Here is a 27,537-nt window from a genome sequence, read left to right on the forward strand (position 1 = left end):
TCAGCTAAAGTGACAGTGCCATATTGTAACAAATGGCCTAGTCATTGCGCAGCCAAATCTTCCGGGGCTGATGTGGTTAAACATTGTTTTTTCAGCCACATATAGGCCTCATTCACACTAGCACTCCTGTGCTTAGCTTTTCTAAATGGAGAAGTGATCTGGGATGTATAATCAACTTTTATGCTTTTCAGATCACTTTTTCTGCATTTAGATGAAAAGTTTGGCTGTGATTACAATGCTTTAAGGGCCAGTTCACACCAGACGCAGTTCCGTGTGCTTTTTTCCAATGGCTTTAGTTGGCTCTAGTTGACACCATGCAGTCAGTTTTTGCACCGGAAACTGACTGCATGGTGTGAACTAGAGCCATTAGAATGCATGGAAAACACTGCATGCATTTTTAGTGCAGAAACAATGCACATGGAACTGAACGGAACTACGTCTGGTGTGAACTGGCCCTTAGAGTTTCTAAAAACTTCCCGGACCTGGGATACACATTTATTTTTATTTTATATTCTTTATTTGTATATCAAGGAGGATACATCTGAGCATACATTATACACCTTTCATTGTATTTCTATACATGGTACATTTCTCGTCCCGTTACTTTATTTAGTCCTATTTTTAAACACGCATAAACTCTATATTGTCAATACTTTGTCATCCATGTATTCCTATATGTGTACTTCCATAGAAGACACCGTAAGGTGCCCCTCTTTCTCTTAAGTATCCTTATCTTTTATATCTCACAGCCTTTCTCATCTTTCCCTTTCGATTTTACTCCCCTCGCAAGACAACCCAAAAAAAAAATGTCCCCTTCCTCTCTTCCCCTTTCCCCTTCCTCTTGGGGAAGGAAAGGACCAACTACCCATCTCTTCTCCCGCCACCTCCCTCCGATACCCTCTCCTGGTGGAGGTTTAGGAATATTGACCTCTCAATTGTTTCTCGTACCTCGAGCGGACTTACTCCCCTACTGTTTCCCATTCGTCTCTTCCCTTCTTCTGACTGGACAAATATATTCCATGTTGACCAAACTTTGGCATATTGCTCTTTTCTGTTTTGGGCCCAAAACACCAAATCCTCTATAGCTCCCACATTTCTGACCCTGTTAAGCCATTTAGCAATTGTTGGAGGCCTGGAGCTTTTCCAATTTTGTGCTATGCACGCTTTAGCCTCAGGTGGCATAACACCAAATTTTTGTATGTCTGTGTAGGTATTTGCGAGAGATGCAACAGGAAAAACCCTGGATATGTCACCTTTTTTTGAGATATCCTTCGTAACTCTAGCCAGTACTACAGAATTCTATTTTCTCAACACTGCTAACCTGACAGCTCTTAAAGTGCCAGTTAATGAGTAGTGGGGCTGGCAACTTTGAAAAAGTTGTGGGCGTTTAGAAATCTCTAGATGTTCCTTAGACAGTATGTAGGCTTGACAGTGTCAGTATGAATGAGGCCCATATTTTTTTTAATCACCAAAATTAACCAGTCATGGTAGTCTACTGCTAACCATTGGTGGTCAGTTGTCTTGCTTTGTTTTTTTTTCAATCGAAAACTGATTAGAAATTGCGCCTTGAAATTTGGGCATATGGCCAAATGTAGCAGTTAATGTAAATGCCATGTTGTGGTATGGCTTCAAACCAACACATTTTTAGATTATTTTTGCAAAAAATGTATTGACGATTAAATGAACTGGAGCTTGCATCATGGCTTTGGAACAAAAACATGCATGTTAACGAAAGGAAATTTGTCAAACTGTTTCTTCGTAGAATGCCATTTGTAAGGTGGTTATACTGTTGATCTGGATTATATATTGAGTCACTACCCATATGCAGCAGAGGATGACTTCTGACTTTTTTTTAATTCTTCAAAGCTGTTTACTTAAAATCATGCTATTTAAAAGTATTGACATTTCATAGTCTGAACACCACTGAGGACTTTTTTTTCAGAAAAGATAAGCAATGACAAAACCTGTATTGTGCTATGTTTTCTTAGGATTCCCTCTGTTATAATTTAAATTTACTGTTGAGATAATTTCCTGGCCATATACAGTATTTTTCAGCCTTGTGGGCAGTTACATAGTAGGTGAGGTTGAAAAAAACACAAGTCCAACCTTAGTAAGTGATTATATTTCGGTATTACCTTGTATATCCCTGTATGTTGTGGTCGTTCAGGTGCTTATCTAATAGTTTTTTGAAACTATCGATGCCCCCCCTGCTGAAGCCATCACCTGTGGCAGGGAATTCCACATACTTGTCGCTCTTACAGTAAAGAATCCTCTACGTAGTATAAGGTTAAACCTCTTTTCTTCTAATTTTAATGAGTGGCCATGTGTCCTGTTAAACTCCCTTTCGCAAAGTTTAATCCTTATTGTTGGATCTCCAGTATGGTATTTGTAAATTTAAATCATATCCCTGCTCAAGCGGTCTCTTCTCCAGAGAGAATAAGTTCAGTGCTCGCTACCTTTCTTCATAACTAATATCCCCAGTTTTGTTGCCCTTCTCTGTACTCGCTCCATTTACAGCACGTCCTGAGGACTGGTGCCCAAACTGGACAGCATACTCCAGGTAAGGCCAGACCAAAGTCTCGTAAAGTGGGAGAATGTTATCTCTGGAGTTAATCACCATTTTAATGCATGCTAATAGTCTGTTTGCTTTGTTAGCAGCAGCTTGCCATTGCTGAGCCCATCTACTAGGACCCTAGGTCCTTTTCCATCCTTGATTTCCCTCAGATGCTCCCCCCCCTAATGAGTAGATTGCATTCATATTTTTGCCATCAAAATGCATTATTTGACATTTTTCTACATTAACCACTTGCTGCCCGCCCTATTGCAAAAAGACGTCGGTAAAGTGGTTTCAATATCCTAAATATCATGACGTCCTCAGGATATTGAGCCCCCCGGGGGGCGCGCATCGTGGCGATCGTTGTTGCAGGGTGTCGGACACCCCGCAACTCCGATCTAGGTAAAGAGTCTCTGGCGGAGACTCTTTACCACGTGATCAGCCGTGTCCATTATTGGCTGATCACGATGTAAAGAGCTGGTTATCGGCTTTTCCTCACTCGTGTCTGTCAGACGCGAGTAGAGGAGAGACGATCGGCTGCTCCTCTGACGGGGGAGTTTGTGCTGATCATCAGCACAGCCCCCCCAAGGATGCCCACACTAGACCACCAGGGAAGCCACTAGACCACCAGGGATGCCACTAGACCACCAGGGATGCCACTAGACCACCAGGGCTGCCACTAGACCACCAGGGATGCCACTAGACCACCATGGATGCCACTAGACCGCAATGGATGCCAATCGGGGGCCCGCAATGGATGCCAATCGGGGGCCCGCAATGGATGCCAATCGGGGGCCCGCAATGGATGCCAATCGAGGGCCCGCAATGGATGCCAATCGGGGGCCCGCAATGGATGCCAATCGGGGGCCCGCAATGGATGCCAATCGGGGGCCCGCAATGGATGCCAATCGGGGGCCCGCAATGGATGCCAATCGGGGGCCCGCAATGGATGCCAATCGGGGGCCCGCAATGGATGCCAATCGGGGGCCCGCAATGGATGCCAATCGGGGGCCCGCAATGGATGCCAATCGGGGGCCCGCAATGGATGCCAATCGGGGGCCCGCAATGGATGCCAATCGGGGGCCCGCAATGGATGCCAATCGGGGGCCCGCAATGGGCATCACTGATTGGCAGCCATTGTTTGGCACTGGCATCCATAAGTACAATATAATACAGTACATCAGTGCCCGTCCGTGCTGCCGTTCTGTGCCGCCGTTCTGTGCCCGTCCGTGCCGCCGTTCTGTGCCCGTCCGTTCCGCCGTTCTGTGCCCGTCCGTGCCGCCCCATCAGTGAAGGAAAAAACGTACTTATTTACAAAGTCTTGTAACGGAAACAAAAAACATTTGTTTTTTCAAAATTTTCGGTCTTTTTACATTTTTTTGTGCAGAAAATAAAAATCCCAGAGGTGATCAAATACCACCAAAATAAAGTTCTATTTGTGGGAACAAAATGATACAAATTTAGTTTGGGTACAGTGTAGTACGACCGCGCAATTGTCATTCAAAGTGCAACAGCGCTGAAAGCTGAAAATTGGTCTGGGCACGAAGGTGTATAAGTTCCCTGTATGGAAGTGGTTAAACCTCCTTTGCCATGTAGTTTCCCACCCCATTTGTTCAGATCTTCTTGCAAGGTTTCCAAATACAAATGCAGACTTCTGAAGCTTTCCATTAATTGTCAACCACAACAAGGCAATTGAGGTAAAAAAAAGTTTAGACTTTGGAACCACTTTAAACTAGACATTGGGAAATGTAATAGTTGTCAAAGGGTATTGATTTAGTTTAGGTCAGTTTGTGCTTATAGTTTTATAAGCCTTTGGAGATGAGCCATGCAAAGAAATGGGGTAAATAACAATCGCTTTTTGATTTTATTGATTTTTTATGCCTTTCAGCAACAATATACAAAACTTGGCCAATGGACTAGATGTCTGTCTTTAAATTGTAAGATGCAGATTCACTTTCTTATCTTGTTCCTTTGAACATGACTTTGTGAAGGATGTAGACTGATCAGAGAAGCTAAAGGGGTGCAGTGGACTTAACGTTAAAGTGGAGGTTCAACCGTTTTGGTCACTTTGGCTGAAATAATAGTCCCCCCGATGTACATAATGAGTTCGCAGTTAAAAAAATTCACAAATTCCATACCTTATTTCTGCCTTATTTCTGCCTCCTCGACCAGGCACTTCCTGGTTCTAGCGTTGCGGGACTGGGCGTGTCGCTTTAGCTGCAATGGATTATGGGATTGTTGACGTGTGTCTCTTCACGATGACGAGACAACATTGCTTTCAATAGCCAGAGAAGAAATCTCGAGAGATTTGAATCGTCACATGACTCTGCACCTGGTCATGTGACCGGGGGCGGATACAATTCGCCCATTTTGCTGGGACAGCATTCACCGCATCCCGGAAGACTACACAGGAGGGCTTCAGAGTGCCCACAGTTAAGATGGCAATGTCCATCATGAAATTGTATAAAATATACTTTTGGGGGAAATCGTCCTAGCGGCTGCAATTATGTGACTGGTGAGTACTCTTTGAACCATCAGCGTTTCAAAAATGTATTTAAAAAAGTTTTCCCGCGGAACTCCCACTTTAAAGTATATATAAAATCAAAACAGATACACAGATTAAACAAATCTCCCTACATACATTTTACAAATACAGCTGATGTCTTCAGCTTTATATATGGTTTAGAAAGTGCACAGTGTTATAATTTTTACCTCCTCATTCAGCAGTAACAGTGTGTAGTGTTGGAATTACACTGGGAGACAGCTGATTGAAGGAAAGACACGCATGCTAACAGGAAAGTAGCAGGAGAAAGCCACAGGACTTGGTGCTTGAAGAGAGATAAGAAAACTTTAAAAAAATGTTTTCATGAATCGGGTTTATATGCACTTTAAGGCCTCTACACAGTGGTTAACCACTTCCATACCAGGCACTTACGCACCTTCCCTCCCAAGCCAATTTTCAGCTTTCAGCACTGTCGCACTTTGAATGGCAATTGCGCGGTCATGCTACACTGTACCCAAACAAAATTGGCGTCCTTTTTTCCCCACAAATGGAGCTTTCTTTTGGTGGTATTTGATCACCTCTGCGATTTTTTTTTTTTTTTTGCGCAACAACTAAAAAGACTGATAATTTGGAAAAAAAATTAAGTTTTTATTTTTTTCTGTTAATTTTTTTGTAAATAAGTTTTCTCTTTCAATTATGGGCACCGATGAGATGGCACTGATGGACATCGATGAGGTAGTACTGACGGGCACAGATGAGGTGGCACTGATTGGCGGCGCTGGTATGCGGCACTGATGGGCACACATAGGCGGCACTGATGGGCACACATAGGCGGCACTGGGCACTCATGGGCGGCACCTATGGGTGGCACTGATGGATACTTATGGGTGGCACAGATGGGCATTGATAGGTGGGCACTGGGCATGGATGGGCACTGTGGGGTGGCACTGGACACTGTGGGGTGGCACTGATGGACACTGTGGGGTGGCACTGATGGACACTGGGGTGGCACTGATGGACACTGGGGTGGCACTGATGGACACTGGGGTGGCACTGATGGACACTGGGGTGGCACTGATGGACACTGGGGCAGCACTGATTTTGCCAGGTTGCCAGTCAGTGCCCATTTGTGGGCACTGATTGGCATCTTTTTTCTTTTTTTGAATGCTTTTTTTTTTTGTAGACTTTTTTTTTTGCCCACCCTGGTGGTCCAGGGTGGGCTTCCCTGGTGGTCCATGTGGCGATCCGAGGGGGGGGGGGGCTGCGCTGATAAACAATCAGCGCGAACCCCCCCGTCAGGAGAGCCGCCGATCGGCTCTCCTCTACTCGCGTCTGTCAGACGCGAGTGAGGAAGAGCCATCGACGGCTCTTCCTGTTTACATCGTGATCAGCCGTGATTGGACACGGCTGATCACGTGGTAAAGAGTCTCCGCCGGAGGCTCTTTACCGAGATCGGAGATGCAGGGTGTCAGACTGACACCCCGCATCACCGTTCGCCGCGCTGCAAGCCCCCACAGGCGCGCGCGGCATGAAATCCTGCAGGACGTTCTGGAACGTCCTGTCAGGATTTCATAACCACTTCCCGGACGTAAATCGGCTATAGGCTGGGCGGGAAGTGGTTAAAGGAGTGTAAACTCTCCTAAACATTGGCTGCATCTAGACACAGAATAATCTAACATTCTGGCCAATGGAGTCCAATAATACGCAAACGCTTAAAGTGCTTCTGCGATTATGTGGCTTTAGGCACATTTTTTTCAGCAGTTTTTCTCCTGCCAGGAGTTTAGAGAAGCAAAGATTTTTTTTTTTTCCAACTCTTGACCTGGCCAGATGTGTTTTTTTTTTTTTTTTTTTTTTATCTTTTTACAGAACATTCTGTCTATCAAACATATCAATTGGAGGGTTGAGCGCAACTGCTAAAACCACAGTTCTACCACTGCCAGAGGAGCTTGGTGTCAGTAGGTTTTACTTGGAAGAATTACGTAAACCATTGTTTGGTGCCGTAAAAATGTAAATAAAAACCCTTGAAGAAAAGTTTAACTATTTCCTGCCCATAGGACATCATGACGGTCTTAGGTTTAAGTGGCGATATGTGGGTGATGTCTGCAGCTACAGGCATCATTCAGATATTTTTGTTTTCAGCCGGTGATTCCCTCTAATGTAAAAGCCATCCTTGCGACTTTCACCTAAAGTGTTACTAAACCCAAGAGCCTGCATACACTATATCTGGTCTCCCACAGTACACAGAACATGGAAATTCAAATAGTTTTAGTAACTATAAAGTTAGAGCAGTCTTGTGACTTGTATCAGTGTCTGGTTAAAGCTAGTAACAGGAGTTTTCATTTTCCCCTGATTGTCCTATAAAGCTACAGGATCCCCTGACCCTCTGGACAGTGCTGATTGGCCCTGTGCTGATCATATGCACTCTTCCAAGAAAAAAACTCTAGCAATACACAACTAATCATGTGCAGTTGTCCCCTAATGCTCTGTTCTATCGGGAGATGGATTTGAGTCAGTGGAAGAGGATCAGAGAGACAGGATCACAGCCTTTATACACAATCAAAATAAACAAAAAAACAAGCTCCAGTAAAAGCGCTATATTCTCTAGGTGACCCCAAGTGAAAAGAAAAAAAATGAACAAGTCTATAGAAAACGTGTGGTAGTGGCAAGGTTTTTTCTGAGTTTTTTTTGTAGATTTTTTGTTAATTAGATTCCACCATTACAGTGTATTGTGCAGATATTAAAAATCCTTGTATAAGATGTTTTGCCTTTCATTATAGGATAGGTTTAATCCAAATAGAGGGGAGGGGCTCTGATGGTATAGGTGTATCCTATGTGTGGGGCTAGCCATACTACGCCATACTACGCCATACACATAGGGAACACTTCTTGTCAAACACCACCCCTTTTTCATTTCAAAATCAACCATCAGTCCAATATAGTGAATAGAGGGGTGTTATGCATGTATGGGTCAATATGACTGTGGAGGGGAACCTATGTATGAGGGCTCAGATGATGGTACTAATCTCCAGTTCCTCATTTAATCCTCCTGCATTAATGGAGCTTAAAGTGACTATCCAGAAGGTTTCTCTGTGACATAATTGGAAGAATCTTTCACCTTCTGATAGACTTATGGAAATGGCTTCTATGCCAAACGGCTCAAGGCTGTTGGTAGTCTTGTGATGGTGCATGCTAAAATGATGCAGCACACTGGTTATACATACCCTCAATGAACCGCCTGTGTTCATTGAACCTGGTTTGCATGGTACGGATGTTTTGACCCACATAGTATACACCAATATGTGGTTTATGGGTTGATGTGCCATGTGGTTTATCCCATGTGGGTCGAAACATCTGTACCATGCAAACCATGAACCAATGAACACAGAAGGTTCATTGAGGAGGGTATAACCAAACCTAGTGTGCCATGTCATTTTAGCATGTACCATCACAAGTCTACCAATGGCCTAGAGCAGTTTGGCATTGAAGCCATTTCAATGCGTCTTTCAGAAGGTGAGATTCTTCCAAATTTATGTCACAGAAAAACCTGGCTATTCACTTTAACCACTTAAGGACTGGACCAATATGCTGCTAAATGACCCAAGGGGTTTTTACAATTCGGCACTGCGTCGCTTTAACAGACAATTACGCGGTCGTGCGACGTGGCTTCCAAACAAAATTTGTGTCCTTTTCTTCCCACAAATGGAGCTTTCTTTTGGTGGTATTTGATCGCCTCGCCTCTACTTTTTGTTATAGGAAAAATCAAATAAACTAAATTTTAGTCAAACATTTAGGCCAAAATGTATTCAGCCAGATGTTTTTAGTAAAAAAAAATCGCAATAAAAAAAAATAGCTACCTAGCGAACAGCGACACTAATACAGCGATCAGAAAAATGATCGCTTAGTGACACTGGCAATAGGGAGTGAAAGGGTTAACTAGGGCGGTGATCAAGGTGTTAAAACTTTATTAGGGGGGCTACCCTGGACCTAACACTAACTACCTGTCACACCGACACTGACCATGCCAGAATTAACCCTTGGTGCCCCTGCGGCCTCGATGGATGCTATGGCGGCAGTCCTGGAGGCGTTTGTTGCCAGGATTGAAGCGGCAAGTGGCCAGAAGGGGGATAATAAGCGCCCCCTCCCTGCGCCTGCTTCTGTGGATGTCTTTGACACGGAATCAGGCCCTGCTATTGCATCTGGTCCTGGGTGTCATGTCAGATGATGCAGACTTGGCCCACACGGACAGTAAGAATGACTCTGCTTCAGGGTCTAAGCATAAGGAATTTGGAGCTCTTGTCACTGCGGTGCGGGACACTCAAAAACTTGAGGATTTGGCAGAGGCATCAGACATGCCAGTCCCTTTTGGGTTCCGCAAGCCACCCCGCACCGCGAAAGTGTTCCATATCTGGACAAACTGTTATACAAGGAATGGGAACGGCCGCAGAAAGTTTTTGCAGTGCCAAAATACTTTGCGGTCCGTTACCCACTTTTTTAGGAAATCCTCCTCAAAAGGGTATCTCCTCCGTCAGTGGACCCTCCGGTGTCCAAGCTGAACAAGACCACCACGTTGCCTGTGGAAGGAGCTCCCACATTTAAGGACCCCGCAGATAGGAGAGCTGAGGCTGTGGCCCGCTCCATATTCACAGTGGTGGGGTTGGCGGTGAGACCGGTTTCGGCTTGGGCTCTGGTGTCAGACACTCACCGAACGGGCTAAGTCCCTGGTGCAGGAGCTGGAGGCGCAGAATGCTTCTGAGCTCTGTGTACCTGGCCGACCAGTTGGTGCAAGGCCTAAAATTTGTCTGAGTCGGCCCTGGATACGCTCACCTTGCTCTCCAGGGCCTCAGCCTACGCGGTGGTACTGCGCCGCCTTGTGTGGCTAAAGTGTTTGGTCTGCGGACCCTCCTTTACTACCCCCAAGCGTTTTTTTCGCCCCCGCCAAGCGTGGCAGGAAAACGTTTCCAGGGTGCGAAGACGTCCACTGAAGGGCAAAAGCGCACCTGGTTCCGCAAGCCCAACAAGCCTGCGGACAAGCCTACCTCTGCATGAAGGGTCTGCCCTCGCCTGCATCTCGGGTGGGAGGCCGGCTTTGCGAGTTCGCGGCTCGGTGGAGGTCTCTTCTTTCCGACCGTTGGGTTTGCGAAGTCGTTTCTCCAGGGTACAAGATAGAATTTCTCTCTTGTCCACCAAACAGATTTTTTCCCTCCGGCTTCCTCCAGGTCTCCTGAAGGATCTGTCAGGGGGTGTCCAGGATCTGCTGGTCAGGGAAGTGATTGTGCCGGTTCCGTCAACGGAACGGTTTCAGGGGTTTTACTCCAATCTGTTTGTAGTCCCCAAGATGGATGTGGTCCGTCCAATCCTGGACCTCAAGTGAGTCCAGGATGAGACTTGCTGAGGAGCAAACAGCTGCCTGCACACAGGGACACACAAGCTGTGGGACACGTATGGGTTGCACTGGAATTCCTGATTCAGGAAGGACACTCTTTTCCAGCACTAGGCTGAGTTGTATAGCGACTTGATATAGGTCATGACTATTTCAGCGATTTAGTGCAAATTGTATAGCGCCTCTGTTTTTGTACTTGGGACTATGCCTGCCAAAAAAGACACATCAAAAACCAAGAAAGCAAAAATTTCACCCCCAGGCATTGGGATCTCAAGCTGTATTTCCACGCTGTCATCCTCGCCTGAATCACCAAGTATGGCAACTCAGGGTGAGCTATTGGAACAAATTGGTGCAGCTGCCCCTCACATCTCAGCACCTGCATACGTGACTGAAGATGCCCTTTCCTCCTCCCTCCAGGGTTTGGAAGAAAGATATGCGGCTTTAATCGCATCCTTTATTCAGATGGATAAGACACGTACTAGGTCCTCTTCCCCCACTCTAGCTTTGCTGGGGGAACAGTGGACTCACAATGAGGTGTTGCCCTCAATCGATCAGGAAGAAAAACAAACCGATGATTTCTTAATAGAGGAGACAATGGTAGATGAACCTTTTTCAGCTTCCCAAACTGAGAAATTGCTGATACAATCTCTTACAGAAATGGTTCATTATACCTTCATGCTGCCTCTAACAGAGACTCATGAAAACCCAGCCTCTTCCTTAGGTTCTTTAAAACCTTCCCATGCTTTGCATGCGTTTCCAGCACATGCATTGCTAGAACAGCTTATATTTCCAGAATGGGATCATCCGGATAAGCACTTTCTCCCTCCTAAGAGTTTTGCTCTGGAGGAAAAATTCTCCAAAAGATGGAAAGTACCAGCAATTGATGCTACGATTTCCAATGTGAATAATAACAACCTGTAGGCAATGCACAGATGCTTAAGGATCCAACAGATAAGTTGGAATCCCTGCTAAAATCTTTTCCATAGCAGGTGCAGTCACTCAGCCCGCAGTCGCCGCGATAGGAGTCTGCCAATCCCTAAAGGACCAATTTAAATTGGCCCTTAGAGAACTCCCTACACAACAAGCTCAGTATTTGGCTGAACTACCAAAGACATTGTTTTGCCATAGATGCCATTAAAGATTCTATTCACCAGGCATCCCGCCTTACGATTATGCTTGTACATATGCGAAGGATCCTGTGGCTAAAAAATTGGTCAGCTGAAACACCATGTAAGAGCCTCCTAACTGTGTTCCCCTTCCATGGGGAGCGACTTTTGGGAGAAGACTTGGATAAATATATCAAGACAATTTCTAGTGGCAAAAGCACTCTTACCCGTTAAAGGAAAATGCAAACTCCTTGCATTTAAACGGGCTCTTTCCCCGGTGCCAATGGCTTCCGCCTCCAAGTAGTGGCGACGGCCTCTGTCATCGGACTCTAGAGGAAGACCTCAGGGTCAGACCCAGGCTCAAAAGAAGCCCTGGGGTAGGAAATCTGCAAAACAGAATCCTAAAGCCTCGTCATGAAGAGGCAACCCCCCTCACCAAGGTGGGGGAAGACTTCTGCACTTTTCAGAAGTCTGGAAAAAGGAAATTCAGGACACATGGGTCATCTCCGCGGTAACGCTGGGATACAAGCTGGAATTCCGGAACTTTCCACCATCTTGTTTCCTAGATCAAGCGTGCCCAATGATCCAGAGAAAAGACAATCTGTTCCAGGCACTAGACCGATTATTATCTCAAGGGGCAATCATACAGATCCCCAAAAAAGAGCAAGGTCTGAGGGTTTTATTCAAATCTTTTCATGGTACCAAAACCAAATGGAGACGTCAGACCTATTCTAGATCTAAGAAAGCTAAATCAATTCCTGAAGATCCGCTCCTTTCGCATGGAGACAATCAAATCAGTAGTTTCCATCCTAGGAGGAGAACGTCTCAATCAACATCAGGGATGCATACCTGCATGTCCCTTTATTTCCTGCTCATCAAAATTTTGTGGTTCGAATTGGAACAACATTTCCAGTTTGTAGCCCTGCCCTTCGGGCTAGCCACAGCACCTCGGGTGTTCACCAAAGTGCTGGCCCCACCTCTAGCCAGGTAAAGGGCCCAGGGCATAACAATCATCGCATACCTAGACAATCTATTACTTATAGATCAATCAGTGACTCATTTGGAGCAAAACGTACGCACTACAACCAACTATCAAAGCATTAGGTTGGATTCTTGCCTCAAGCAAAGATCAACTCCATAAGAAAACTGGTGTGGAGGGTCGGGTCAAACGGCAATCCCTCCATTCGCCTCTGCATGAGTTTACTAGGAACCATGGTGGCTTAATTCAAAGCAGTTCCTTATGCCCAGTTCCATTCAAGACTGTTACTGTTTGGGACAAGACAATTCAATGCGGATGTCCCCAAGAGTGGCCCAAAGCCTCACTTGGTGGTTACTAACCCAGAATCTGCTGAAAGGAAAATCCTTCAGACCAGTTATCTGGAAAGTGGTAACAACGGATGCCAGCCTCTCAGGCTGGGGAGCAGTACTAGAAGGGACAACTGTCCAAGGACAACGGTCCAGAACCGAAAGAAGCTTGCCCATCAATATCCTAGAGATTCAGGAAGTATGTCTGGCTCTAAAGGCCTGGACTTCCAGGCTACGGAATTGCCCTGTCAGGATTCAATCTGACAATGCCACAGCTGTGGCATATATCGATCACCAAGAGTCTCTTGGCACAGAGAGAGGTGAACCATATTCTAACTTGGGCAGAAAGGAATGTTCCTTGCCTTTCTGCAATCTTCATTCCAGGAGTAGAGAATTGGCAGGCGGACTAAAGTCGCCAGCAGTTATTCCCAGGGGAATGGTCGCTTCACCCCGACATATTTCGGGCTGTTTGCCAAAGATGGGGGACTCTGGACGTAGATCTCCTAGCATCCAGATTCAACACGAAGTTGGTCAACTTTGTGGCCAGAACAAGGAATCCACTCGCATGCGGAACGGATGCGTTGGTGACGCCATGGGATCAGTTCTCACTAATGTATGCATTTCCCCCCCATCCAGTTGCTGCCTCGACTTCTTAGCAGAATCAAGCTGGAAAGGAAGCCGATAATTCTGTTGGCACCAGCATGGCCCTGAAGGTCATGGTTTGCAGATATCATAAAGATGGCAGTGGAGGGCCCATGGTCCCTCCCACTATGGCCAGATCTGCTCTCGGGGACCGATATTCCATCCTTCCTTACGGTCTCTAAATTTAATGGCTTGGCTATTGAAACCCACATTCTAAAGAAACGTGGGCTTTCCGGGTCAGTTATATCCACCCTGATCAATGCCAGAAAACCAGCTTCCAGAACTATATATTATAGTCTGGAAGGCTTATGTTTCCTGGTGTGAATCCAAGGGTTGGCACCCTCGGAGATATATCATAGGCAGAATTCTTGCCTTTTCTACAATTGGGGGTAGAGATGAAGTTGGCCTTAAGTACTATTAAAGGCAAAGTCTCAGCTTTATCAGTCTTATTTTAAAGACCACTTGCTACTCATTCTTTAGTCCAAGGCTTTATACAAGGAGTAACATGGCTTAATCCGCCCGTCAATCCTCCCTTGAATCCTTGGGACTTAAACTTGGTTTTGTCTGTTACAAAAACATTTGAACCGATACAACATATTCCTCTAGTCCTGCTGACAAGGAAGTTGGTATTTTAGGTTGCCAATTCCTCCGCAAGGAGGGTTTCAGAATTGGCTGCTCTTTCTTGAAAAGAGCCGTATTTAATTTTTTCATGAGGGCAGTGGTGCCCTCGTCCAGGCTTTTTGCCAAAAGTAATTTCAGGTTTTCACCTGAATCCTGCCATTTTTTCCAAAACCATGTTCCAGGGAAGAAAGGTCACTACATTGTCTTGATGTGGTGAGAGCAGTAAAAATCTATTGAAAGAAAACTGCTCAGATTCGTAATTCTTATTCTGCCGGAGAGTCCTAAGAAGGGACAGGCAGCATCGAAATCAACTGTCGCTAAGTGGATTCGGCAAGTGATAATTCAAACTTATGATTTAAGGAGCAAGATTCCCCCGTTGCAAGTTAAGGCGGTTAGTGCTTCTTGGGCAGTGCCTCATCAGGCCTCCATGGCTCAGATCTGTAGGGCCGCAACTTGGTCTTCAGTGCATACGTTCACAAAATGTTATCAGGAGGTATGAGGATATCGTCTTCGGGCGCAGTGTGCTGCAAGCAGCAGTATAGATCCTCAAGTCTGGGTGTACCCTGTGGGTTGTTTCTCCCACCCCTCAAGTGGCATTGCTATGGGACGTCCCATTAAGTAAATACTTAAGGCTATGTGTCCCATGATGTACGATAAAGAAAATACGATTTTTATTACAGCTTACCTGTAAAATCCTTTTCTTGGAGTACATCATGGGACACAGAGGTCCCTCCCCTCTTTTGGGATTTAGACATATTGCTTTGCTACAAAAACTGATGTGCTCCTATAAGGAGGAGGGGTTATATAGGGAGTAAACTTCCTTAATTAGGGTTTAACAGTGTCAACACCTGAAGGTGGCCTATTGCCCATTAAGTAAATACTTAAAGGGTCACTAAAGATTTTTTAGTATTTTTTAGAAAGTCAGACACCCAATGGATAAACAAACCTAAGGGTAATATGTAATGATACAAATATGGTTTTTGATACCCACGCCATATAAAGACCCCTGGGAGAGCAATAAGGCAGACCATAAAGAGGTCACGCCCTCTGAAACGCGTTGTCATAGCAACCACTACTGCATCTCTAGTCAGCTGGCACGGCTCCGAGTCGTGTGATCATGAAGGCAGGACCAGCGAGGATTGTGACTCATGCTCTCCCACTTTCCATATGTTGGCCGCAGTTATCCACAGGAATGCTGTTTCATACAACTTTTGTGACTGCAACCTGTTTTTAATTGTCTAATCACTTAAAACTGTATTGCACAAAGCCGATGCACTTTGCTTTTCCTTTATACATAATGCAGAGGATTAACCTCTTGGTTTCCACAGTGAGTATAACAAGTGTGCTTTACTGGATATACAGACTGATTTTACTGTTGTGGGTTTAGTAACACATTAAGGCAGGGTTTGACAAATTTGCTTGGAATCTAGGAGCCAGCTAAAAAAGTTAGGAGCCAGAAAACGCACCCCGTCCCGACGAGCTTGCGCGCAGAAGCGAACACATACGTGACACATATGTAAACGGTGTTCAAACCACACATGTGAGGTATCGCCGCGATTGGTAGAGCGAGAGCAATAATTCTAGCCCTAGACCTCCTCCTCTGTAACTCAAAATATGCAACCTGTAGATTTTTTTTTTAAACGTCGCCTATGAAGATTTTAAAGGGTAAAAGTTTGTCGGCATTCCACGAGCGGACGCAATTTTGAAGCGTCACATGTTGGGTATGAATTTACTTGGCGTAACATTATCTTTCATAATATAAAAAAAAATGGGGATAACTTTACTGTTGTCTTATTTTTTAATTAAAAAAGGTGTAATTTTTTCCCAAAAAAGTGCGCTTGTAAGACCGCTGCGCAAATACGGCGTGACAAAGTATTGCAACGATCGCCATTTTATTCTCTAGGGTTTTAGGATGAAAAATATATATAATGTTTGGGGGTTCTAATTAGAGGTAAGAAGATGGCAGTGAAAATAGTGAAAAATGACATTAGAATTGCTGTTTAAAGGGGTTGTAAAGACAAAAATATGTTCCTCTTAAATTAAAGTCTGACAGTAGCTGATAAAGTAAAAAGTAATGTTTTGCATTATAACTAGTTTGATACCTGTTGAAATCGAGCTGTTTTATTCACCTCCAGCTCTCCTGAATCATTATTCTCACTGACTTCCTGGTTTGCGGTGCGCATTCATTCTTGCTACATCACAGCCTAATGGGAACTACAGTTCCCATTAGGCTTAGCCTCCATGCCTGTGAGGGATAAGAGAGCATCTTCACGCAGGGCTGTAGTCATAGGGAGGGGGTGTGCACGTTCTGCTTTCCACCATGCAAAACGGCTCAGATGCTGGTGGAAAGCAAGAAGAGGAGAGACAGGAAATGGCATTTTCAAACCTGGATTACTGTATTTTGGAGGTCAAAAGGAAAAACGAGGTAAGTGATATTTAAATGCTCTAGCTTACAGCAATCAATTGATTTAATAAAAAACAAACCTTTAGTGTTCCTTTAACTTGTAATGCTTAACTTGTAATACCAACGGCCACCACCAGATGGCGCCAGCTCACACAAGGAAGAGCTGGGGACTTAACACAAAAAAATATATTTTTTTGCCCACCTTCAAAGCCAAGTCGCCAGGATGCTATTTCTAATTGCCCTGGCGACCGGGATTTGTCGAGCCCTGCATTAAGGTCTCCTTTCCACTCTGACTGGACTGTGAAGTAAAAAGTAGTAGACGGATGAGATGGTCATTCTGCCAAATCTGCTTTTTTTCTATCGGCAAGCTCCGTGCACTGCTGTACACTTGATTGGCTCCTTGTGTTGCTTCTCTCTCCTAAGAGGTCTGCTGTAGAATAGATTGCAAGAGGCTAACAGCATTCACATTGCGTTTGAAAATACATCTAGGACTTATTCACACCAGGTGTGTTGGGCTGCGCTGGGCAGCCTTGCCCAGGCAATTTGCATTTGTCCTACTCTGTCCATGCCACTCTGCTGTGGAGGTGGTGTGGTAAGACGTGCACAATTTTTTTTTTTTTTTTGATGCACTACACCACATCAGTGTGCGGTTTGCCATAAAGATGAATACAATTTTTAATTTTGACAAGTCAAAGTTAAATAAAAAAAAACAGAATCCGACCCATGTGTGCACATCAGCAGTCATGCATTGTAGCACGATGCTGGTCTGAAGCAGCTCTTAATTTATTAATATACGGCTGCATTAAAGTGTTTGCTACAAAAATATGAAATATATTGGTTTATATTTAATGAAGTGGTATGGAAATGTAGCCTGCATGTATTTATGGCTTTATTTTTATAGAAATACCTGGTGTTTCTGCCAGTTCACTTTCTAGCCTTTCATTCTGACCACACCAAGCACAGAAGCAGGTCTGTTGCGAGTTTGCGTCTTTATGCTGCTTCCATTGAGAATCGCGCACAATGTGCCAGTATCTACTAAAGTCAGTTTCTGTCATGCTCCCGGACCAGCTACTTTTCTTCACTTGTGTATCATCTGTGCCGGAGGTTTCTTTTGTGTTCCATGCTGGTCCTAGCTGCAGCTGTGATTGGCTAGAGAACAGTCAGTCTTTATGCTAACATCTGTTGGACAAAAGAAAAGTAGTTTGTCTGTGTTAGCATGGATCGCAGAAATAAAACCTCTGGAATGCATGGTACACACACGAGGAAGAATTGTTTTGAGGCATCCTTACATACCCAGCCACTGAATATCGTACACATCCACAACTATATGGAAACACACCAAAAGGAAGTCCTGATGAAGGTAACAATGTATTTTCAGGATAAGTAGATGCATTTGTTAAAACAAATGTTTATTTCAATGTACTTTTGGTGTTATGCCTTCACATACTTTAATTTCTGTCTTTTTATATCTGCCTGAAGTTAATTTGGAAACCTAGTTCAGCTTGAACACGGTGCCGTCTTTAGATTTCTAGTTCTTTTCCATAGACTTTAGTGTGTCCAGTTTGCATACCAGTGTCATTGCACTTGAAAGTAGATTAAAAACATTACAAAGCGCTAAATCCAAAATATATTGTGTGTCTGTGGATGTAAAACATGGAGGATTGCTCTGGGCTACTGTGGATAAGAACCATGGAGTAATGGTAATGCAAGGAAAAAAAACATACAAATAGTGCTCACATAGTTTCGCACACATGTGCTTTGTCAAGGATGGCAGTTTTTTCAGTAGGAAGTAGATGCCTTTTTCCTGCATTCAAAACATTTATTTTAGGTGGCATCTAGACATTCTTTTGTGTTTGAATCTTTGTTTTGCACACATTTGTATAATGCACATTATTGTTATGATGTAACGTTAAAGGACTGACGTTTTGAAAAATTTAAGTCCTCTATTTATTCACAGGACAGGTACGGTGCAGGCAGCCGCAATGCGAGCTTCCACACACTATCCTGATCTGAGGGACCCCCCTCTAGGGCTGTGAAAAGGTAACAAATGTCATGCTAGGCCTGTCCTAGTTCAGTCACTTTGCAAAGTTCAGATACTTTACCTATACCTAAGTGATGTGCATGCTAAGTTTTTCATATCCTGGAGAATGTATGTACATCTTTATTTCCAGTCTTGTATACATAGTTGCTTATCTTTATCTTGTGAAACGCTAAGGAAGGGTCCTAATAAAATAAGACACTATTTATCAAGTCAGAAAATGATGGGCCAAGATGAGTTTTGAATGTCTCGTATACATATTGAATACTTTTATTTTTTTTCCAGCCCATGTTCTTTTTAATGTTGATCACCTGAGATGGAAACATTAGATTTACAGTGACTGCTTCTACACACGTAGTCCCTGCAGTCTTGAGATTTGGATGGGTTGGCTGCCAGACAGACATAACATACCTGTAAATAGGGGTGTGGCCATATTTTAAAATCCCGAACCATGTGTTCAGGGTTGAGTCATGAGACCAGATCTGTATCCTGACAAGGATTTCAAATTATGCTTGTTTTTTTGTTTTTTTTTAAACTAATACTCTGCTCCTCCACGCTCAAAGCGTACTTCTGATCACTCTCCACTGAAAAGGGGTCGTAGGAGTGCAAAAGAATTGCACTCATGTGACCCATTGGTGAAGCCCAGACAAATGAGCTCTGGCCGGACTTTACTATAATTTTGAAATATGTGCATCCAAAAATTGTTTACCGTAGTGTAATCTTTCAGTAGATGAGATACTTCTGTCGCTCCAGATTGATGTAAACCAGACCAAGCAATTCGTCGAAACTGTTAATAAAAATAAATAAAGAAGGTAATTTACTATATTGAAAATAAGAAATATCAGCCAATGGTAGATACTCACACATTACTGTTTTAAGCCTACCATATGCAAATATGCGGCCTCTGATTGAAGGGGTTCTGCCGGGGGGATGCATGCAAGTTCACCTATCACCCCAGTAACATTGATTAGAGTGGATGGTTGGAATTGGGGGGATAACAACCAATTCAGCTATATAGCAACGTACGCCATTTTATTCTCTAGGGTCAATGCTACAAAATATGTAAAATTTGGGCCTCATTATGTAGCAAAAGTTAGAGTAAGAAACAAATACATGAAAAATAGGCTAGTTTATATGTGCAGAGCCTCATATAGCATATGTACTTGTGATCGACATCCGAGTGAAAAACTTGTCCTCAAACACGCAAATTCTCATACACGGCCCAGAACTGGCCTCTGTTATCTCTATTAGCAATGATTGGATGGATCCAGTAGCGACGTCTTCTCATCCTCCTCCTTTGCTTCCTCTTCCATCAATACTGCCACACCAGCTGTTACGAACGCTGTCATTAAATAAAGCAAAGGGAACATTGTGGTCACAGGACAGACAGGGAACCAGGAAGAGAACAGGAGCAATGATGTCACAAGAACTGATTAGCTCTAATTGGGCACAGGCGCCTGTCCTGGAGGCGACTTGAATTGCGTTGTAAGTCACGCTAAAGTCACCTCCAAGTCGCCTCCCAAAGTCACGCTGGAAGTCGTGTTGCCCCTGTGTGAACCACCACTTAAAATAGTTTGGTCCAAATAAGCAATTGCCTTTTACTATCCAATATGCCTGCTGTAAGCGCTATATTAATTTTATGTAGTGTCAGTGAATATTCTTTGCAAAGCCTCTATTGCTTTAGTAAATTAGATATGTTTTTGACCGTTTAGAGAACAATGGTGAGTTTCTCATTTTGGCAGTTTTTTACTGCATCGACATTCTGCCAGTGATATTTTTGAATTTTTTTTAGTAATATAAAAACGAATGCATGTACCTTTTTTTTAAAGCGGTTTCCTCTTGCCTCTGGAGATGACTGGGGACATAAACTACATTTTGATGTAGCAGATCATCTTTGTTAAATAAAAATACAGATGGATAAAAAATATTTATTTTTTTCCTTTTTAGATTTTGTATGATATATTCAGAGTTGCCAAACTTCAGTGACCCAAATCCAGACACTGCTGGCCAGCCACCACCAAAGACAAATCAAACCAAGAATGTAAGTTTTTTTTTTTTTTTCCCTATGTTAGAAATAGTGTTCAGTGAAAGTTTAATAGATAAAATATTGCTAAATAATGGTGACTTGAAAGTGGACCATTCCTTGGCTTAACCCACGCAAACCTGCAACATGGTTGAAAAGCTTATGAAGTCTTGTTTTGAGCTGCTAATTTTTCAGTGCTTCTCCAGTTTCAACAAGGTGCTTGCAGTAATTACACTGATGGTGCTTCTTTGTATAAGGCAGGCATGCTGATGTTTTTTTTTTTTAAATTGCTGAAATTAAGATCTTAAAATTCTGATGACTTCATCTTTTATATACTGGTAGTTGAGAAGTTGGTACCCTTGGAAAGACCTAAAACAAATCTTAAAATATTTCTAGTGTAATTGTCTGAACTCTATTATCTCTGCAGTCACCATTTTGGCCATGCAGTGTGGCAGGGGCGTGTGAACATAAAACGTTTCTTAAAATCCACTTTCTGCTACTGCAAATATGTCCATGCAATTAGGCTTGACATGTTTTAAGGCATTAATTGTATACAGAATGTTAACGGCCTAATTTCGTTTTCTTCAGGTGCATGGAGATCAAGGTAATCACATTTCACAAAACACAGGTAGGATAAAGTATGTTTGATGAAAATTACAGTGGTGGTTAAAGTACAACTAAAAGCAAAACTTTTTTTCCTTGGTTTTGGATAGTGGAGATGGATTGGAACACCTGTCAGTTGTTGCTGTCTCTGCCCTCATTTGAGAGATTCACCCTCTTTGTCCTGTTTACTATTGTCAATGAAAGTAACAAAAATCAAATTTTTATTTGTTTTATTATTTTGTTGTCCCCAGAAAAGTAAGAGTGGAAATCTTCCAATTGGGGACACTAGTTCTGGTGACCTGGGCGTCCTCACAAGATTCTCTTAATTTGCAGGAATTTACTCACTTCCTATTTGGCTATGTGACAGGAAGTGAAGGTAAAGCTCTCCCAATTTTTTTTTTTTAAGGATAAGACAGATACATCACCGTTACAGGTGGGTAAGGATCACCAATCAGTCAGTGTCTAACTACTCGCTGAAGTATAATACAGGGTAATCATAAACATCTGTGCTCATCACAGGACTTTTTAACAGTGAAAATACACAGGCCAGATAACAGTCCCCTCAGGAAGGCCCCCTCCCCCATGACAGCAGCAAGGAAAAAAAGGAGCAGGGAAGGGAGGAGAAGAGGACCCCCGAACCCCAGGAATGCCCTGTCGTACCAACCCACCGAAGCAGGAGGGACTGTACTTGCCCATCCGAGCGAGGACTCGCTGACGCATTCCTGACAGAACTACAACCGCAATGGAGGTAGCTGTTGACCCGGTCCACTGTGAGTGAGACAACACCACAGCCCAGTCATATGTGGACCTTGGAGCAAAGCTCACCGGCCACCCCAGGAGTCATGGGGTATGGCGTGGCAGACCCAGCCTCTTTGCAAAGGTGTGCCCATGCTTGCTGGTCGGACTGAGTAGACTACAAGGATCTATATTATCCAGCCTGTCTCAGCCGACAGTTGAAAGAAGATTCTTCAAGAAAAAGTAAAATAAAATGTATTTTCCGTTCATGGACGGACACAGCAGCCTTTGACCTTAGGGTTATATCCGCTTCCTTCAGGAGAGTTTAGGCAGAAACAAAGCACTTTAAGGGTTAACAACACTTTCCTCAGTGCAGCTCCTCCCAGGGGGCGTGGTTTCCCGGGTATAACCCACACCCTGCTCTAGCAGCTTCCAGTTTTTTTCTGCCTAACGACGGGAGAGGACAGGCACTTCTGGAGTCCTGTACTCTGGAGATTTTTTTTCTTGCAATTTTCTCGCTTTTTATTATTTTGTTCCTGCATTTTTGAATCCTGTGATTCTTCTATCAACAGCCGACTGGGTGACAGGATGGGTCTTGACTCTTGTAGTCCCCCCATGTTCGACCATCGAGCGTGTGCCGGCCCTCAGCTCAGCTCTGGGTCGTCCACGACAGGCCCCATTGCTCCAGGGGCGGCCTGGGAACGTCATGTTCTAGGGCACACATATGACCGGTCTCTATGGCCTTGTCACAGTGTGTTTGGCCGACAGCCATGCCGTTTATGCGGACGTTGGTTCTGTCTGGGATACCTCCAGCCGGTGGTCGCAGGACAACTAAGTAGTGGCCCCTTGCTCAGGTAAGGTGGTATGGCTGGAAATTTCCCCTGGGTGGTCGACTGAGGGTTTGCCCGGCTTTCCTCTCCCTTATTCCCCTCCCTCCTTTCCCATCTGGGTAGCGGCTGTGAGGGGGGTTTTTCAGGGGTCTCTTTATTACACCGGGCCTGTGTGTTAGCGGGGGCTGTGTGTGTTCACTGCTGGGCCTTTTTTTGTGTGCTGCGCTTAATATTGCTGCACTGTGGTGCTGTCACTTTTGGTGCTTTCTATGGCTCGGCGACCATTTTCCTGTGGTCCTATGGCGTTTTCCCATACGGCGGCCATCTTGGATTTCGTTTGGCCTCGTGTGGCCGTTCCAGCGCTGCAAAAAGACCACGAATCCTTCTGAGGGGACAGACGCAGCGCAGCCGGCTTCTCAGCACACCTCAAGCTTCTCTCAGCTCGTGCTGCACCGGGTGGGGTGGTGAGTTTCCCTGGGGGCCCCCATTCTCTGTTGTAACGGCCGGGAGGTGATCGTGGGTGTTTTCTGCTTTGCAGTTGGGTGACACAGCAGTGAGTATTATGGAGCCTGGGCCAGGTACTTCTTCCCCAGCAAAGCCTGAGTTAACCCTTGCTGCCCCTGCCGCATCTGCTGAGGCAATGTCGGTGGCGTGTTTCTCGCCAGGTTTGAAGCGACTGGTGGCCGGATGGGGGGTATATTAGCGCCCCCTCCCTGGCCTGCTTCTGGGGATATCTCTGACATGGTATCTGTATTGTCAGATGATGCGGGCTTAACCCACGCGGACAGTGTGAGCGGCTCTGCTTCAGGGTCGGCTGCTGATAGAATTGTTGGAGCTATTTTTTCTGCGGGAGTGATACTCAGTACCTGAGGATGTGGCGGGGGCACCTGGTGTGCCAGTCCCTTTTGGGTCCCGCTAACCGCCACGCACTGAATGTGTTTCCTTGTGTTCCTTTTTTGGACAGTTGTACAAGAAATGGGATACGCCGCAGACAGTTTTTGTCTTTGCGACCCATTATCCCTTTGTGGAGGACCTTTTTAGTAAAAGTGGGTCTCTCCTCCTTCTGTGGACTCTCCTGTGTCCAGGTTGAGCAAACCACCATATTGGCCTTTGGATGGGGCCCCTGCCTTTAAGGACCCAGCGGATGGGAGAATGGAGTCTGTGGCCCGCTCCATCTTCGCAGTAGTGGGTTCGGCTGTGAGACCAGTTTTGGCCGGGGCTCTGGTGTCACGGACTCTGACTGCACGGGCAAAGCTTTTTGCTGCAGGAGCTGGAGGCACAGGGTGCTTCCGAGACCTGTAAGGACATGGCTGAACAATTGGTTCAGGGTCTGAAATTTGTCTGAGTCAGTCCTGGTTACGTTCTTGCTTTCCAGGGCTTCCGCCTATGCGGTGGTACTGCGCCGCCTTGTGTGGCTGATATGCTGGTCTGCGGACCAGTCTTCAAAAAAGGCCTTGGTGCATTCACCCTGCTCCCACAGTCTGGAAAAGGGCAAGGAGCCTCGCCGTAAGCAAGGGCCCTCCTTTACTACCCCCAAGCGTTTTTTTTCGCCCGCCCAGGGCGGTGAGAAAAGGTTTGCAAGGTGCTAAGACCCCCGCTGCGGGGCAGTAGCGCACCTGGTACCGCAAGCCCAACAAGTCTGCGGACAAACCTGCTTCCGCCTGAAGGTCTGCCCCCGCTCGTGTCTCCGGTGGGGGACCGGCTTTGCGGCTAGGAGGTCTCTGCTCTCCGACTGTTGGGTTTGCGAAGTAGTTTCCTCGGGGTACAAGATAGTTTATCTTGTCCACCAAACAGATTTTTTTCCTCCGTCGCCGGCGGGCTCTGTCAGGGGCTGTCCAGGATCTTCTGGTCAGGGGAGTGATTGTGCCAGTTCCCTCGATGGAACGGTTTCAGGGGTTTTACAATCTGTTTTTAGTCCCCAAGAAGGAAGGGGTCCGTCCAATCCTGGACCTCAAGGCCCTCAATTGTTTTGTCAAAGTGCAAACATTCAGGATGGAGTCGATTCGCTTGGTGATAGCTGCGCTCCATCGGGGGGACTTCATGGCATCCTCGGATATCATGGACGCATACCTGCATGTTCCCTTATGCACAAAGCACCAGGGATTTCTGCGCTTTGCGATCAGGGAGGACCACTTTGAATTCGTGGCCCTTCCGTTCGGCCTGGCCTTGGCACCACAGGTTTTCACCAATGTGCTCGCCCCGATGCCGGCCCTGCTGAGACAGCGAGGGATCGCTATTGTGGGGCATTTGGTCGACCTTCTCCTGAGAGCTTCCTCAGGCTCGGAATTAGAAGAGGACGTGTCTATCACATGTCAGACTCTCCAAGAGTTTGTGTCAGTGTTGGTTCCGTCTCTGCGTCGGGATTACCTAGGGCTAGTCCTGGATTCCGCGGAGGCGAGAGTTTTTCTCCCAACGGAGAAACTCCAGACACTGCATTCTGCGGGGCAGCAGCTGTTGACCCAGAAGTGGTCGTCTCTTCGATTCTGCATGAGGGTTCTGGGTCTGAAGGTGGCCTCTTTTGAGGCAGTTCCTTATGCCCTATCCCACACCAGGGAACTACAGAAGGAGATTCTGTCACGTTGGGACAAGCTCTCGTCATCTCTGGATTACCAGATTCAGTTGAGTCAACTGGTCAAGTCTTCCCTGGTGTGGTGACTGACGACTCCGGTGCTTTGGACCGGGAAGTAATTTCTACCTTGCCACTGGGCCGTGGTCACGATGGATGCCAGCCTCTCCGGTTGGGGGGGGCGTTTGGGTCACCCAGTCAGCCCAGGGGCGCTGGACTCAGGAGTCCCGCCTGCCAATCAATGTACTGGAGCTCTGAGCAATCCAGCTGTGCCTTGCCAGGTGGTCCCTGGATCTGCAGGGCTGACCGGTCAGGATCCAGTCCGACAACGCCACGGCCGTAGCGTACGTCAACCATCAGGGGGGCACACGGAGTTCAGCTGCAGCGACGGAGGTCGCGCACATCCTTCGGTGGGCCGAAAGGTCTGTTCCGGCTCTATCTGCCGTGTGCATCCGGGGTACAGAATTGGCAAGCCGACTTCATAAGTCGCCAAACGCTAAACCAAGGAGAGTGGTCACTCCACCTGGAGGTTTTTCAGAGTCACTGTTCGTGGCCAGGTCGAAGGACCTGTGGGCCGACGCATCAGACGCGTTGGCACCTTGGGGTCACTTTCGCCTGATTTACGCCTTCACTCCTCTAAAGCTTCTTCCTCACCTGCTGGGCAGAGTGGAAGCTGTAGAGATTCCAACAATCCTAATCGCCCCAGACTGGCTGTGCCGATCCTGGTACGCGGACCTGCTGTCTACCTCTGAGAATAGATCTTCTGTCGCAGGGTCCTATCTTCCACCCTGCTTTACAGTCGCTGGCTTTAACGGCGTGGCTGTTGTGAGCCAGGTACTGAAGGACCGAGGCCTGTCGGGCTCGGTGGTCTTTACCATGCTGCGTGCACGGAAGTCTACCTCACGTAGGATTTACCATTGTAGGTGGAAGGCCTACATCTCTGTGTGAGGAGATGAAGTTACACCCTAGTTCATACGTGGTGTCCAAGATTCTACTGTTTTTACAGCGGGGAGTGTATCAGGCTCTCGCCTTGAGTACGGTTAAGAGTCAGATTTCGGCTCTTGCCGTTTACTTTCAGCGACCCTTGGCGGCGCACTCCTTGGTTTGTACAGGGGGTCCGACATGTGGCTCCTCCGGTGCGCCATCCACTGCCCCCATGGGACTTGAATTTAGTCCTTTCGGTGCTTTAGGATGCTCCTTTTGAGGACATCTGAAAGATCCCTTTGTTGACTGTCACAGAGGGTGTTTTTTCTGGTAGCAATTACCTCGATCAGACGAATATCTGAACTGGCGGCCTTGTCTTGCAAGGCTCCCTATTTGGTCATCCATAAGGATAAGGTGGTGCTGCGGCCGCAGCAGTCTTTTCTCCCGAAAGTGGTTTCCGCTTTCCACATTTATGAGGACATTATTCTTCCATCCTTATGTCAGCCGAAAGACCAGAAGGAGGCCACTTTACATTCCCTGGATTTGGTTCGGGCCTTACGTGTGTACTTTGCTACAGCTCCGTTCCGAAAGTCGGACTCACTGTTCGTGTTGGTGGCTGGTCCCAGAAAAGGTCTGGCAGTCTTGTCGGCCAGCATTTCTAGGTGGATCCGACAGGTTGTGCTTCGGGCCTATGCCCTGAAGGGGCGGGCGCCTCCCTTTCGGGTTACGGCGCATTCAACCAGGGCGATCGGTGCCTCTTGGGCTTTCCGGCATCAAGCCTCTGTGTTGCACGTGTGTAAGGCAGCAACCTGGTCGTCGGTCCACACTTTTTGAACGTTTTACAAGGTGGATGTGAGTGCATCTTCTGATGCCTCCTTCGGCCGCAAGGTGTTACAGGCGGCAGTTTAAAGTTTGCAGTTCCTCTGGGACATCCCCAAGGTCAAAGGCTGCTGTGTCCGTCCATGAACGGAAGAGAAAATATGATTTTTGTGCTCACCGTAAAATCCATTTCTCTGAGTTCATGGACGGACACAGCACCCACCCCTCCTTTTGTTTGTACTGCTTGTTACGAACTGGAAGCTGCTAGAGCAGGGTGTGGGTTATACCCGGGGAACCACGCCCCCTGGGAAGAGCTGCACTGAGGAAAGTGTTAACACTTAAAGTGCTTTGTTTCTGCCTAAACTCTCCTGAAGGAAGCGGATATAACCCGAAGGTCAAAGGCTGCTGTGTCCGTCCATGAACTCAGAGAAATGGATTTTACGATGAGTACAAAAATCATATTTTCTCCTCGGGGCGCAGGGCC

At 45.9% G+C, this 27,537-nt stretch overlaps 1 protein-coding gene across 3 annotated transcripts in view; it reads left to right on the forward strand.

Annotated features, from left to right (window-relative positions):
- Nucleotides 1–27,537, forward strand: part of NABP1 (nucleic acid binding protein 1) — a 48,219-nt gene that overhangs the window by 18,206 nt on the left and 2,476 nt on the right. For 2 of the 3 annotated variants that reach the window (XM_040357077.1, XM_040357075.1), the window contains 2 exons: nt 20,501–20,594; nt 21,165–21,204. In XM_040357077.1, the coding sequence (XP_040213011.1) occupies nt 20,501–20,594; nt 21,165–21,204 (134 nt within the window). The remainder of the gene's footprint in view (nt 1–20,500; nt 20,595–21,164; nt 21,205–27,537) is intronic. The other variant, XM_040357076.1, reaches the window with a different exon arrangement.

The sequence above is a fragment of the Rana temporaria genome, chromosome 6, assembly GCF_905171775.1.
Source record: "Rana temporaria chromosome 6, aRanTem1.1, whole genome shotgun sequence".
NCBI classification, from domain to species: Eukaryota; Metazoa; Chordata; class Amphibia; order Anura; family Ranidae; genus Rana; species Rana temporaria.